Source organism: Panthera leo, chromosome E3 (assembly GCF_018350215.1).
Source record: "Panthera leo isolate Ple1 chromosome E3, P.leo_Ple1_pat1.1, whole genome shotgun sequence".
NCBI lineage: Eukaryota > Metazoa > Chordata > Mammalia > Carnivora > Felidae > Panthera > Panthera leo.
Window position 1 is genome coordinate 32,558,374 of NC_056694.1, and position 12,044 is coordinate 32,570,417.

At 41.1% G+C, this 12,044-nt stretch overlaps 1 protein-coding gene across 7 annotated transcripts in view; it reads right to left on the reverse strand.

Moving 5' to 3' along the window:
• Window positions 1–379: 379 nt before the first annotated feature.
• The window catches only part of ATF7IP2 (activating transcription factor 7 interacting protein 2), a 59,562-nt gene continuing 47,897 nt past the window's right edge, over window positions 380–12,044 (reverse strand). For 6 of the 7 annotated variants that reach the window (XM_042921800.1, XM_042921799.1, XM_042921801.1 and 3 more), the window contains 2 exons: window positions 2,494–2,579; window positions 380–1,892 (listed from right to left, as the gene is read on the reverse strand). In XM_042921800.1, coding sequence (XP_042777734.1) covers window positions 1,479–1,892; window positions 2,494–2,579 — 500 coding nt within the window. In that variant the 3' untranslated portion in view covers window positions 380–1,478. The remainder of the gene's footprint in view (window positions 1,893–2,493; window positions 2,580–12,044) is intronic. The other variant, XM_042921804.1, reaches the window with a different exon arrangement.

The following is a 12,044-nucleotide window of genomic DNA, read 5'->3' on the forward strand; positions in this document are numbered from 1 at the left end:
GCCTATGGTTTCTTTGATTCTCTGCCTGGTCTTTTTTTCCGCCCCTGTCATTTCTTCGTTTGGGATAAGGTTTCTTCCCTTCTCCCCGGGCCCCCGCTTCTCCTTTTTCCCAGGGTTACTTCAGCAGACAAATCAAAGCACATGAGGCGGAAAGTCCAACTCCCCACCACGAGTAGCGAGATAAAGCAGCCAAAGACACAACAGTGCATGCAAGACCCTCTAAAAACACTTCCTCAAATGCCAGGCCCTGGACGGCGTAGGACCTCTTTTTAATGTAGTAGTTGTCACAGGTGCAGGACATAGCACAAGCTGTTACAACACAGAAAGGCCAGAATCGGGCTCTTCCAGTAGAAATGTCTTAGGAGATAAAGACACAGGAGACCGTAAAATAATAGCTTTATTTATGACTGGAGATGTGAAGATATTCACAAAATGCCAAGGAAAACCATTCCTCGTTCAATTTTTGAAATCTCAGAGCTCAGAGGACTGAGCTTTCACTACAAACCGGGAAAGGACACCTCCTGAACAGACGATTCTTCACACTAAGAGTTGGTGTTCCTTTTCTCACCACCCCCTGGGCCCTGAAGTACACGTATCCAGTCTGCTCACGGTTTCCTGGGGAGCTTGTGCTGGCTGCCACCTCACTTTAGTGTCCCTCAGAGGGGTTCACGGGCTGCATCTCTCGGGGCCCCTTAGTGTTACGTCCTCTCTCCGAGTATGACGGCAGCCAGCAAATGAACAGAGAGTAGCACTGAGGAGTCAGCAAAGGAAAGCCTTGAACCTCAGGCAGACAACTCCATTTTCTGGAGCTGAAATAGAGGGTTGGATACTGTTCTTATCAGAGATACTCTGTGTTTTGTATACACAGCACACAGTGTGTAACTAATTTTATTATAGATATCGAAATATACAAATTTAGGGAAAACCTCCAGGCTCTTTCCCCAAATGACTGACAGGGCCAAAAAGAAAAACACAGGGAGAGGGCAAATGACAAGCCCTTAAGATTTGAACAGAAGGAGAAGACATTTATTTTCGCAAAATCTTGGTGAGCACCTCAGGGATGACCCTTCCTCAGCAGAGAGCTGATTTTTCTTGTACCTACACTGACCACAAAAGCAGGGCACCGAACGCTGCTTTCCAAAGGCACAATAAGTGGCTGCTCGTATCCTAGGGCTTTGGAGACAGAACAGCAGCGCCTCCATAGTCCCAGAGGTTATGTACACAGCACAGCCGAAGTGACGTGAGTCCAGGGAAGCGTATGTTTTAGAACATATCTTCTGGGAGTACTTATTGAACGCAAATCAGAAATTCATGAAATGAGACGTCACTTACAACATAAGGACGAGGCCTGTCCCTGTTCAAAGGGTTCACAATCTGAACTGGCCCCTGGCAAATAGTGTTAGAGGAACACTGTAAACCAACAACTCAAAAATGAAAAAACAAAACAGTGCGATACAATAAATAATCACCAAAGACTTTTAGGTGAGATTTTCAGAAAACCCAGGGATAGATTTTATATCACAAAATGGTCCATATCGTCCAAAAATGTCTTTTGACTGGACGGTAAAATAGTATTTGTTGGAAGCTAAAAACTGAGATAGAGTACAGGCCATTGGGAGTGGTAAAGCTTTAATTTCTCCGATTTTCTTCCAAATAAACTTATTACTAGGGTTGTCATGGCAGAGAAAGAGGTGATAGCTTTCCACAGGGGCACACTTGGGGTTGATTTTAGCGATGTTCCAAGTCAGCGCGATGCCCCTGGGTCTCAGCACCCGCTTCACTTTGAGCTCAGGCTTCTGCGGGGGAAGCGTGTCTCGGGTTTTGTCTACAAGCTCGGGCAGCAGTGGTGGTGGTTCTGGGAGAGGCGGCAGGTGCTCAAAGGACTCAGGAGCCTAAAAACACATTTAGAAAGTTTAGCGAGCTGGCTCGGCGGGCTCTGGTAATTTACACGCGCGCGACTGCAGTTCTAAATCTACTTCCCAGTTTTCTGTCCGTTTCTCCAAATCCTCAGGACAAAAGGATGCTTCAAGACTATGTGGGGCTAGGGCCGGTCTTTTTAAGCATAAGCTGCTTTTGGCATTATGATTTGCACACTCTGCAGTGTCACTAATCCAGAACGGTGAGGTCCCAGACATTCTGGATCAATATTCCAGCTCATTTCCAACTTGTGTTCCCAAACGCTGTGCTAGTTTACATGAATGGTGTGAGTGTACATGAACACCCATTTCTCTCCACCGTCATCAACAATGGCGACTGCTCTTAAAAATCTTTTGTATACACACACACACACACACACACACACATTTGCATTTGCTTTAACTTTTATAGCTTCTGGAAGACTCCATTATTTTGACTGCATACACAAGGAGATGTACAACAACACAGTTTTAAAAGCACAAGCTGCAAGGGGACCCAAATGTGTCTGCCTAGGTAAATGGGTACTTCCCCTCAATCTGGAAGGAGCATCCCTTATAGAGCATCTCCCATCAGTACCTGGGCTGCATTTTGTGCCACTGGGGTTGTCTCTTTTGAGGTTGAAACCGCTTTTGCGGGTGGCTCCAGGGTGGATACTGAACTTTCTGTGAACACAAGGTGTAAGAAGTAAAATTTATCTGCAACAATCAATTCCATAGCCTTTAAGCAAAGCTAGTTACGTCCACCTTAACTTTCTGTATCACAATTATACTGTTAAAACATATACTCCAAGTATTAGGAATCTTGAGACAACAGAAGATGACGTATTATTCATATTATTTAATAATAATTAAATGTGAACTAAAGTTACAAAACTGTGAAATAAGATGACAAACTTTTGATAAAAATTCAAGACCCAAAGGTGCTAAATACAGCGAACTTTCCTTCAAATGGGACAAGAATTCTCCCCTTAAACACTGAAGTCATTATGTAAGCTGCAAGTAGGAAAAACTACACCCAGGAGAGTGCTCCTGGCTCAGGGCTCTTAGAGGTGGCTCGTGCTCTCTCAGGCCAACAGGATATTTGCAAACAGAGCCATCTGCAATCCTGTATAAATATATGACACACACAAGTCCTAGGAATTCAAATGAAATATCAGGCAGCCTGGAGGTTATAGGACTCTGCTGCGGAGGCTGCTTCAGCCTAGAGGGCATCAGATATACCACTGACCCTTGAACAACACAGGCTCGGTCCACCTAGATGTCGCTGTTTTTCATTAAATGTAGTACAGTCCTGTACAAATATTTTCTCTTCCTTATAACTGTCAAGCCATTTTTTTCTCTAGCTTACTGTATTGTAAGAAAACAGTATATACGACATAGAACGCACAAACAGGTGTTGACTGTTTGTTATCAGTAAGGTTTCCAGTCAACGGTGGATTGTTAGTAGTTACATTCTGGGGAGCCAACAGTCATATGCAGATTTTCTTTACTTTTTTCTTTTTTTTTTTCTTAGTTTATTTACTTTGAGAGAGCAAGAGAGCAAGTGTGAATGGGGGAGGGGCAGAGAGTGGGAGACAGAGAGTCTCAAGCAGGCTCCACAATGCCAGCGCAGAGCCTGATGCGGGCCTTTGAACTCTCGAACTGTGAGATTATGACCTGAGCCAAAATCAAGAGTTGGATGTATAACTGACTGAGCCACCTGGGTGCCCCTAGGCAGATTTTCTTTTCTTTTGTTTTCTTGATAAAAATGTTTAATGTTTATTTATTTTGAGTGAGAGAGAGAGAGAGAGAGAGAGGCAGGCAGAGAAAGGGGGATACAGAGGATCCGAAGTAGGTTCTGTGCTGACAGCAGAGAGCCTGATGTGGGGCTCGAACTCACAAACCATGAGGTCATGACCTGAGCCAAAGTTAGACGCTTAACTGAGTGAGTCACCCCACAGATGTTCAGCTGTGTGGAGGCTGGTGTCCCTATCCCCCACATTACCCAGGGTCAACCGTAAATTGTGGACTGTGGTAAGGGAGAGGGGAGGGAAAAGGGAGAAAAAGGAGAACAGAAGAGAGCTGGTGAAGGGAAGAAAAGGGTAAAACAGAGAAAATGTGAGCCTAAGGGAGAGACAGAAGGTTTTAGTTGGCCCAGGACAATGTTCTGAAATTGTATCCATGTAGTTGTATATAATAAGATTTTGCTTATTTAAAAAAAATTTTTTTTTTTACATTTATTTATTTTTGAGAAACAGAGTGAGACAAAGCATGAGCCGGGGAGGGGCAGAGAGAGATGGAGACACAGAATCCGAAGCAGGGTCCAGGCTCTGAGCAAGCGGGTCAGCACAGAGCCTGATGTGGGGCTCAAACCCACGAACTGTGAGATCATGACCTGAGCCGAAGTCGGAGGCTCAACCAACTGAGCCACCCAGGTGCCCCTATTTTTTTTTTTAAATAAGCTCCCAAAGTGGGGTTTGAACTCACAACCCTGTGATCAAGAGCCACGTGCACCACCGACGGAGCCAGCCAGATACCCCAACATTTTGTTCATATTTACTGTTGAGTAGCATTTAGCTGTATTATAGATATGCCGCGACCTGTTTCTCCATTTATCCACTGATGGACATTTGCACTGTTTCTAGTTTGGGGCTACATGCATAAAGTGGCCACAAACATACGTGTCAAGTCTTTGTGGATGTGGGTTTTCATTTCTCTTGGGACAATCAATACCTAAGATTAGAATAACGCGGTCACACGGTACGGGTGCAGTTGACCTACTGAACCGCCAGATCACTTCGAAAGTGGTTTTACCATTGTACATCCCTACCGCTACGGCCTGGGAATTCTAGGCTGTTCCACATCTGTGCCCACACTCTGTGTATTTTCAGTTGTTCTCCTCTGTAGCCATGTTGCGGCATCTCATTCCAGTCTGCACTGGCCTGGCGAGTGACGATGTCGAGGATGTTCTCTCGTGCCAGTCCACCATCCCCACAGCCTCTACAGTGAAGTGTCATCCGTTTGTTGGCGTTTAATTGGCTCTTTTTCTCCCAAGCATCTTAAGGGAGAAGCTTATCAGATTGCTCATTTTAGACTTTCCATTTTTTCCAATATAAACATTTAATGCTAGTAACTTCCCTCCAAGCACTGCTCTATCTGCTTCCCTCACATTTTGCTGTTTCAATTTTCATTCAGTTGAAAACATTTTCAAATTTCCCTTTTGACTGCTTTGACTCCTGGGTTATTTAGAAACGTGTTTGGTCTGCAAATACCTAGCGATTTTCCAGCGATCCCTGTTACTGATTGTGAATTTAATTCTGCCGTGTCAAAGAATATACCCTGCAGGACTACAGTCCTTTTAAATATACTGGGACTAGTTTTATGGTCCAGAACACAATCTATCCTATCGCATATTTCATATGCACTTAAAGAGAAGGTATATTCTGCCATGGTTGAGTTGAGCGTTCTACAAATGTCAGTTAGCTTAAGCTGGGTTGGTAGTGTTGCTCAGGTTTCTACATACCCTGTCAATTGCTGAGAATGGAGTGATGGAACCTCTAATTCTAATGGCTTATTTTTCTATTTGTCATCTCAGTCCTATAAGTTTTTGCATCAGGAATTCTGAAATGCTGTGATTAAGTACATACACATGTAGGTTTCCCAGGTCTTCCTGTTGAAATGACTGCTTTATCATTAGAGATAGTCTTCTTTACCCCTGGTAATATTCCTTGTTCTCAAGTCCATTTGATGGTAATACCGTCACCCCAGCTTTCTCACGACTAGCGTCTGTATGCTTTTGCATAGCTGTCTCCCTCCATCCTTTTAACCTCTCCATGTATTTGTATCTGAAGGGCATCATATAATTATCTTACAGTTGGATCTTGTTTTCTTATCCAGTCCAACAAGGTCTGCTTGTGAATGTAGTATTTAGACCACGGACACTTATTCTAATTATCAGTATGGCTGGGTTTAACTCTACCACCTTGCCTTCTGTTCTCCGTTAGTTTCGTTTGCTCTTTGCATTTTTTGTGGCTTCTCTTAGATTATTTAAAAATTCCATTTTATCCTCACTATGGTCTATTAGCTATACTTGCACTTAAAAAAATTATCGCTCTAGGCATTACCATATGTATCTTCAATAACTTAGTCTGTTTTCAAGTAACATACGAATAAAACGTTAAGACCCTCACAAGAGCATACATCCATTCCTGTCTTATGCACCACTCTTGTCATATATTAACTTCCACATATATTAGAAACTCTACAACATGGTATTACATTCTTTCACATACAACACTTTCCATCTGCTATCATTTTCATTTTGCTAGAAGAACTTCCTTTATTTTTTTTTCTGCAAATTTTTATTTAAATTCTAGTTGCTTAACATAGTGTAATACTGGCTTTAGGGGTAGAATTTAGTGATTCATCGTTTACACGTAACACCCAGTGCTCGTCATTACAAATACCCTCCTTCATGCCCATCCCCCATCTCCCCCCCCCCATCAACCCTTAGTTTGTTCTCAATCATTAAGAGTCTCTTATGATTTGCTTCCCTCTCTCTCTTTTCCCTTCCCATACGTTCATCGGTTTTCTTTCCTAAATTCCACGAGTGAAATCATATGGTATTTGACTTTCCCTGACTGACTTATTTCACTTAGCATAATATACTCTAGCTCCTTCCCTGCTGTTACCAATTATAAGATTTAATTCTTTCTGGTGGCTGGGTAATAATCCATTGTGTGTGGGTGTGTGTATGTATGTGTATTATCGTACACATACATACACAAACACCTTTAATCCATTCTTCAATTGATGGGACACTTTGGCTCTTTCCATAGTTTGGCTATTGTTGACAATGCTGCTAATAAACATCAGGGTGCATGCACCCCTTAGAACCTGTATTTTTATATCTTTTGGATAAATACTTAGTAGTGCAATTGGATTGTATGGTAGTTCCATTTTAAAATTGTTGAGGAACCTCCATATTGTTTTCCAGAGTGGCTGCACCAATTTGCATTCCCACCAACAGTGTTAAGAGGGTTCCCCTTTCTCCATATCTTCACCAACATCTGTTGTTTCCTGTGTTGTTAAATGTTAGCCATTCTGACAGGTGTGAGGTAGTTTCTCAATGTGGTTTTGATTTGTGTTTCTCTGATGATGAGTGATGTTGAGCATCTTTGCAGGTGTCTGTTAGCCATCTGGATGTCTTCTTTGGAAAACTGTCTATTCATGTCTTCCGCCCATTTCTTAACTGGGTTATTTTTGGGGTGTTGAATTTGGTAAGTTCTTTATAGATTTTGGATACTAACCCTGTATCAGATATGTCATTTGCAAATATCTTCTCCCATTCCTTAGGCTGCCTTTTAGTTTTGTTGATTGTCTCCTTTGCTGTGCAGTAGCCTTTTATCTTGATGAAGTCCCAATAGTTTATTTTTACTTTTGTTTTCCTCGCCTCTGGCGATGTGTCTAGTAAGAAGTTGCTACAGCAGAGGTCACAGAGGTTGCTACCTGTGTTTTCCTCTAGGATTTTGATGCTTTCCTGTCTCACATTTAGGTCGTTCATCCATTTTGAATTTATTTTTGTGTATGGTATAAGAAAGTGGTCCAATTTTCCCAACACCATTTGTTGAAGAGATGGTTTTTTTCCCATTGGCTATTCTTTTCTGCTTTGGTAAAGATTAGTTAACCATATAGTTGTGGGTCCATTTCTGAGTTTTCAATTCTCCATTGAAATGTTCCACTGATCTATGTGTCTCTGTTTGTGCCAGCACCATATTGTCTTGATGGCTACAGCTTTGTAATATAGCTCGAAGTCTGGAATCATGATGTCTCTACCTTTGCCTTTATTATTCAAGATTGCTTTGGCTGTTCAGGGTCTTTTGTGGTTCCACACAAATTTTAGGATTGTTTGTTCTATCTCTGTGAAGAATGCTGGTGGTATTTTGATAGGGATTGCATTAAATGTGTAGATTGCTTTAGATCATGTAGATATTTTAACAATGTTGGTTCTTCCAGTCCATGAGCATGGATTTTTTTCCCCCCCATTTCATTGTGTCCTCCTAAGTTTATTTTGTAAGTGCTCTTTGGTTTTCAGAGTATAGACCTTTTACCTCTTTGGTTAGGTTTATTCCTAGGTATCTTACTGGTTTTGGTGCAACTGTAAATGGGGTCGATTCCTTGATTTCTTTTTCTGCTGCTTCATTACTGGTGTATAGAGATGCAACAGAAGTACAGAGATATACAGAAGTACATCGATTTTATATCCTTCAACTTTGCTGAATTCATGTATTAGTTCTAGCAATTTTTCTGTTGGAGTCTTTCAGGTTTTCCACAGTAAGTATCATGTCTGCAGATAGCAGAACTCTGACTTCTTCCTTGCTGATTTGGATGCCTTTTATTTCTTTTTGTTGTCTGAGGCTAAGACTTCCAGTACTATGTTAAATGATAATGGTGAGAGTGGATATCCCTGTCTTGTTCCTGACTGCAGAGGAAAAACCTTATTTTTCCCCACTGAGGATATTGGCTGTGAATCTTTTGTATATGGCTTTTATGATGTTGAGGTATGTTCCATCTATACCTACTTTGTTGAGGGTTTTTATTAAGAATGGATGCTGTATTTTGTCAAATGCTTTTTCTGCATTTATTGAGACAGTCATATGGTTCTTATCCTTTTATTAATGTGGTATTATCACACTGATTGGTTTGTGAACATCAATCAGTGGTTTGAACCACCCCTGCAACCTAGGAACAAATCCCACTTGGTTGTGGTGAATAATTCTTTTAATGTACTGTTGGATTCAATCTGCTAGCATCTTGTTGAGAATTTCTGGGTCCATGTTCATCAGGGATATTGGCCTGTAATTCTCCTTTTAGGTGGGGTCTTTGTCTGGTCTTGGGATATTATATTAATAACTCTTCTTTAAATGTCTGTTAGAATTCCCCTGGGAAGCCATCTGTCCCTGAACTTTTGTTTGTTGGGAGATTTTTTTTTTTAATTTTTTTTTTAACGTTTATTTATTTTTGAGACAGAGAGAGACAGAGCATGAACAGGGGAGGGGCAGAGAGAGAGGGAGACACAGAATCGGAAGCAGGCTCCAGGCTCTGAGCCATCAGCCCAGAGCCCGACGTGGGGCTCGAACTCGCGGACCGCGAGATCATGACCTGAGCTGAAGTCGGATGCTTAACCGACTGAGCCACCCAGGCGCCCCTCCCTGTTGGGAGATTTTTAATTACAGATCCAATTTCTTTGCTGGCTATGGGCCTGCTTAAATTTTCTATTTCTTCCTGTTTCAGTTTTGGTAGTGTGTATGTTTCTAGGAATTTGTCAATTTCTTACACATTGCCCTGGTTTTTTTGGCAATTTTTCATAATATTTTCTTAAATTTTTTTTGTATTTCTGTATTTGTGGTGATATCTTTCATTTGTAATTTTATTTATTTGGATCTTTTCTCTTTTCTTTTTGATAAGTTTGGCTAGGAGTTTATCAATTTTATTCTTTCAAAGAGCCAGCTTAGTTTCATTGATCTATTTGTTTGTTTGTTTCTATATCATTTATTTCTGCTCTAATCCTTGTTTTCTCCTTCTCCTGCTCACTCTATTTGCTGTTCCTTTTCTAGCTCCTTAAGGTTAGGTGGCATATTTGACTTTTCTTGCTTCTTGAGGTAAGCCTGTATTGAAATATTCTTCCCTCTTAGCAGAGCCTTTGCTGCATCCCAAAAGTTTTGCACTATTGTGCTTTAATTTTCAAGCACGAGTGGGAGAGGGACACAGAAAGAGGGAGAGTCCCAAGCAGGCTCTGTGCTATCAGCACAGAGCCTGATGTGGGCCTTGAACTCACAAACCATGAGATCATGACCTGAACTGAAATCAAGAGTTGGATGCTTAACCAACTGAGCCACCCAGGTGCCCCAACCCATTTATTCTTTAGTAGGATATTTTTTAATCTCCATGTATTGTGGTCTTTCCAAATTTTTTGTTGTGGTTGACTTCAAGTTTCATAGCACTGTGGTCTGAAAATATGCATGCATGATATCAGTCTCTTTGTGCTTGTTGAGGGCTGATTTGTGATCTATTCTGGAGAATATTCTATATGCACTTGAAAAGTATGTGTATTCTGCCACTTTAGGATGAAATGTTCTGAATAAATCCGTTAAGTCCATCTGGCCCAATGTGCCAATCAAAGCCGCTGTTTCTTTGATTTTCTGTTTAGATGATTTGTCCATTGCTGTGAAAGTGGGTTGTTGAAGTCCCATACTATTATTGTGTTATTATCTGTGAGTTTCTTTATGTTTGTTATTAATTGATTTGTATATTTGGGGGCTTCCACTTGGGGGCATAAATATTTACAGTTGTTAGATTTTGTTTTTAATGTATTATATTTATTATTATTTATTTTTTCATTTAGTTTATTATTTATTTTAGAGAGACCACACACGTGTGAATGGGGGAGAGGGGCAGGGGAGGAAGGGAGGGAGAGGGAGAGAGAGAGAGAAAGGGAGGGAGGGAGGGAGGGAGAATCTTAAGCAGGCTCCATGCTCAACGCAGAGCCTAACGTGGAGCCTGGGATTATGATCAGAGCTGAAATTGAGTCGGATGGTCAAATGACTAAGCCACCCAGACGGCCCACAACTGTTAGATCACCTTGATGGACAGACCCCTTAATTATGATATAATGCCCTTCTTCATCTTTTCTTAAGTCTTTGGTTTAAAATTTAGTACTTCTGATATAAGTATGCCTACTCTGGCTTTATTTTGGCATCCATTAGCCATGATAGATGGTTCTCCATTCCTTTATTTTCAGTCTGCACATATGTTTAGGTCTAAAATGAGTCTCTTCAGGAAACCATCAAAACCTTAGAGGAGAAAGGAGGAAAAAACCTCTCTGACCTCAGCTGCAGCAATTTCTTACTTGACACATCTCCAAAGGCAAGGGAATTAAAAGCAAAAATGAACTATTGGGACCTCATGAAGATACAAAGCTTCTGCACTGCAAAGGAAACAATCAACAAAACTAAAAGGCAACCAATGGAATGGGAAAAAATATCTGCAAATGACATATCAGACAAAGGGCTAGTATCCAAAATAAAGAACTCACCAAACCCCACACCCGAAAAACAAATAATCTAGTGAGGAAATGGGCAGAAGACATGAACAGACACTTTTCCAAAGAAGACATCCAGATGGCCAACAGGCACATGAAAAGATGCTCAACGTCACTCCTCATCAGGGAAATACAAATCAAAACCACACTGAGATACCACCTCACGCCAGTCCACAGTGTGGGGGTTCCTCAAAAAATTAAAAATAGATCTACCCTATGACCAGCAATAGCACTGCTAGGAATTTACCCAAGGGATACAGGAGTGCTGATGCATAGGGGCACTTGTATCCCAATGTTTATAGCAGCACTTTCAACAATAGCCAAATTATGGAAAGTGCCTAAATATCCATCAACTGATGAGTGGATAAAGAAACTGTGGTTTATATACACAATGGAATACTACTTGGCAATGAGAAAGAATGAAATATGGCCTTTTGTCACAATGAGGATGGAAATGGAGAGTGTTATGCTAAGTGAAATAAGTCATACAGAGAAAGACAGATACCATATGTTTTCACTCTTATGTGGATCCTGAGAAACTTCACAGAAGACCATGGGGAAGGGGAAGGAAAAAAAAAGTTAGAGAGGGAGACAGCCAAACCATAAGAGACTCTTAAAAACAGAGAATAAACTGAGGGTTGATGGGGGCTGGGAGGGAGGGGAGGGGAGGGTGGGTAATGGGCATTGAGGAAGTCACCTGTTGGGATTAGCACTGGGTGTTGTATGGAAACCAATTAAACAATAAATTTCATATTCAAAAAATAAATAAAATAAGTCTCTTGTAGACAGCATATACAAGACTTGTTTTATTTATCCATTCTGATACTCTGTCTTTTGACTGGAGCATTTAGTCAAATTACATTCAGAGTGGTACTGAAAACATAGGAATTTAGCACCATTGTGTTATCTGTAAAGTTGGTGTTTCTGGTGATGTTCTCTGTTCCTTTTGGTCTTTTTTCCCTTCCCCACTCAGAGTCTGCCCCTTTAATATTTCTTGCAGGGCTGTTTTAGTGGTCATGAACTCCTTTAGTTTTTACTTGCACGGGAAA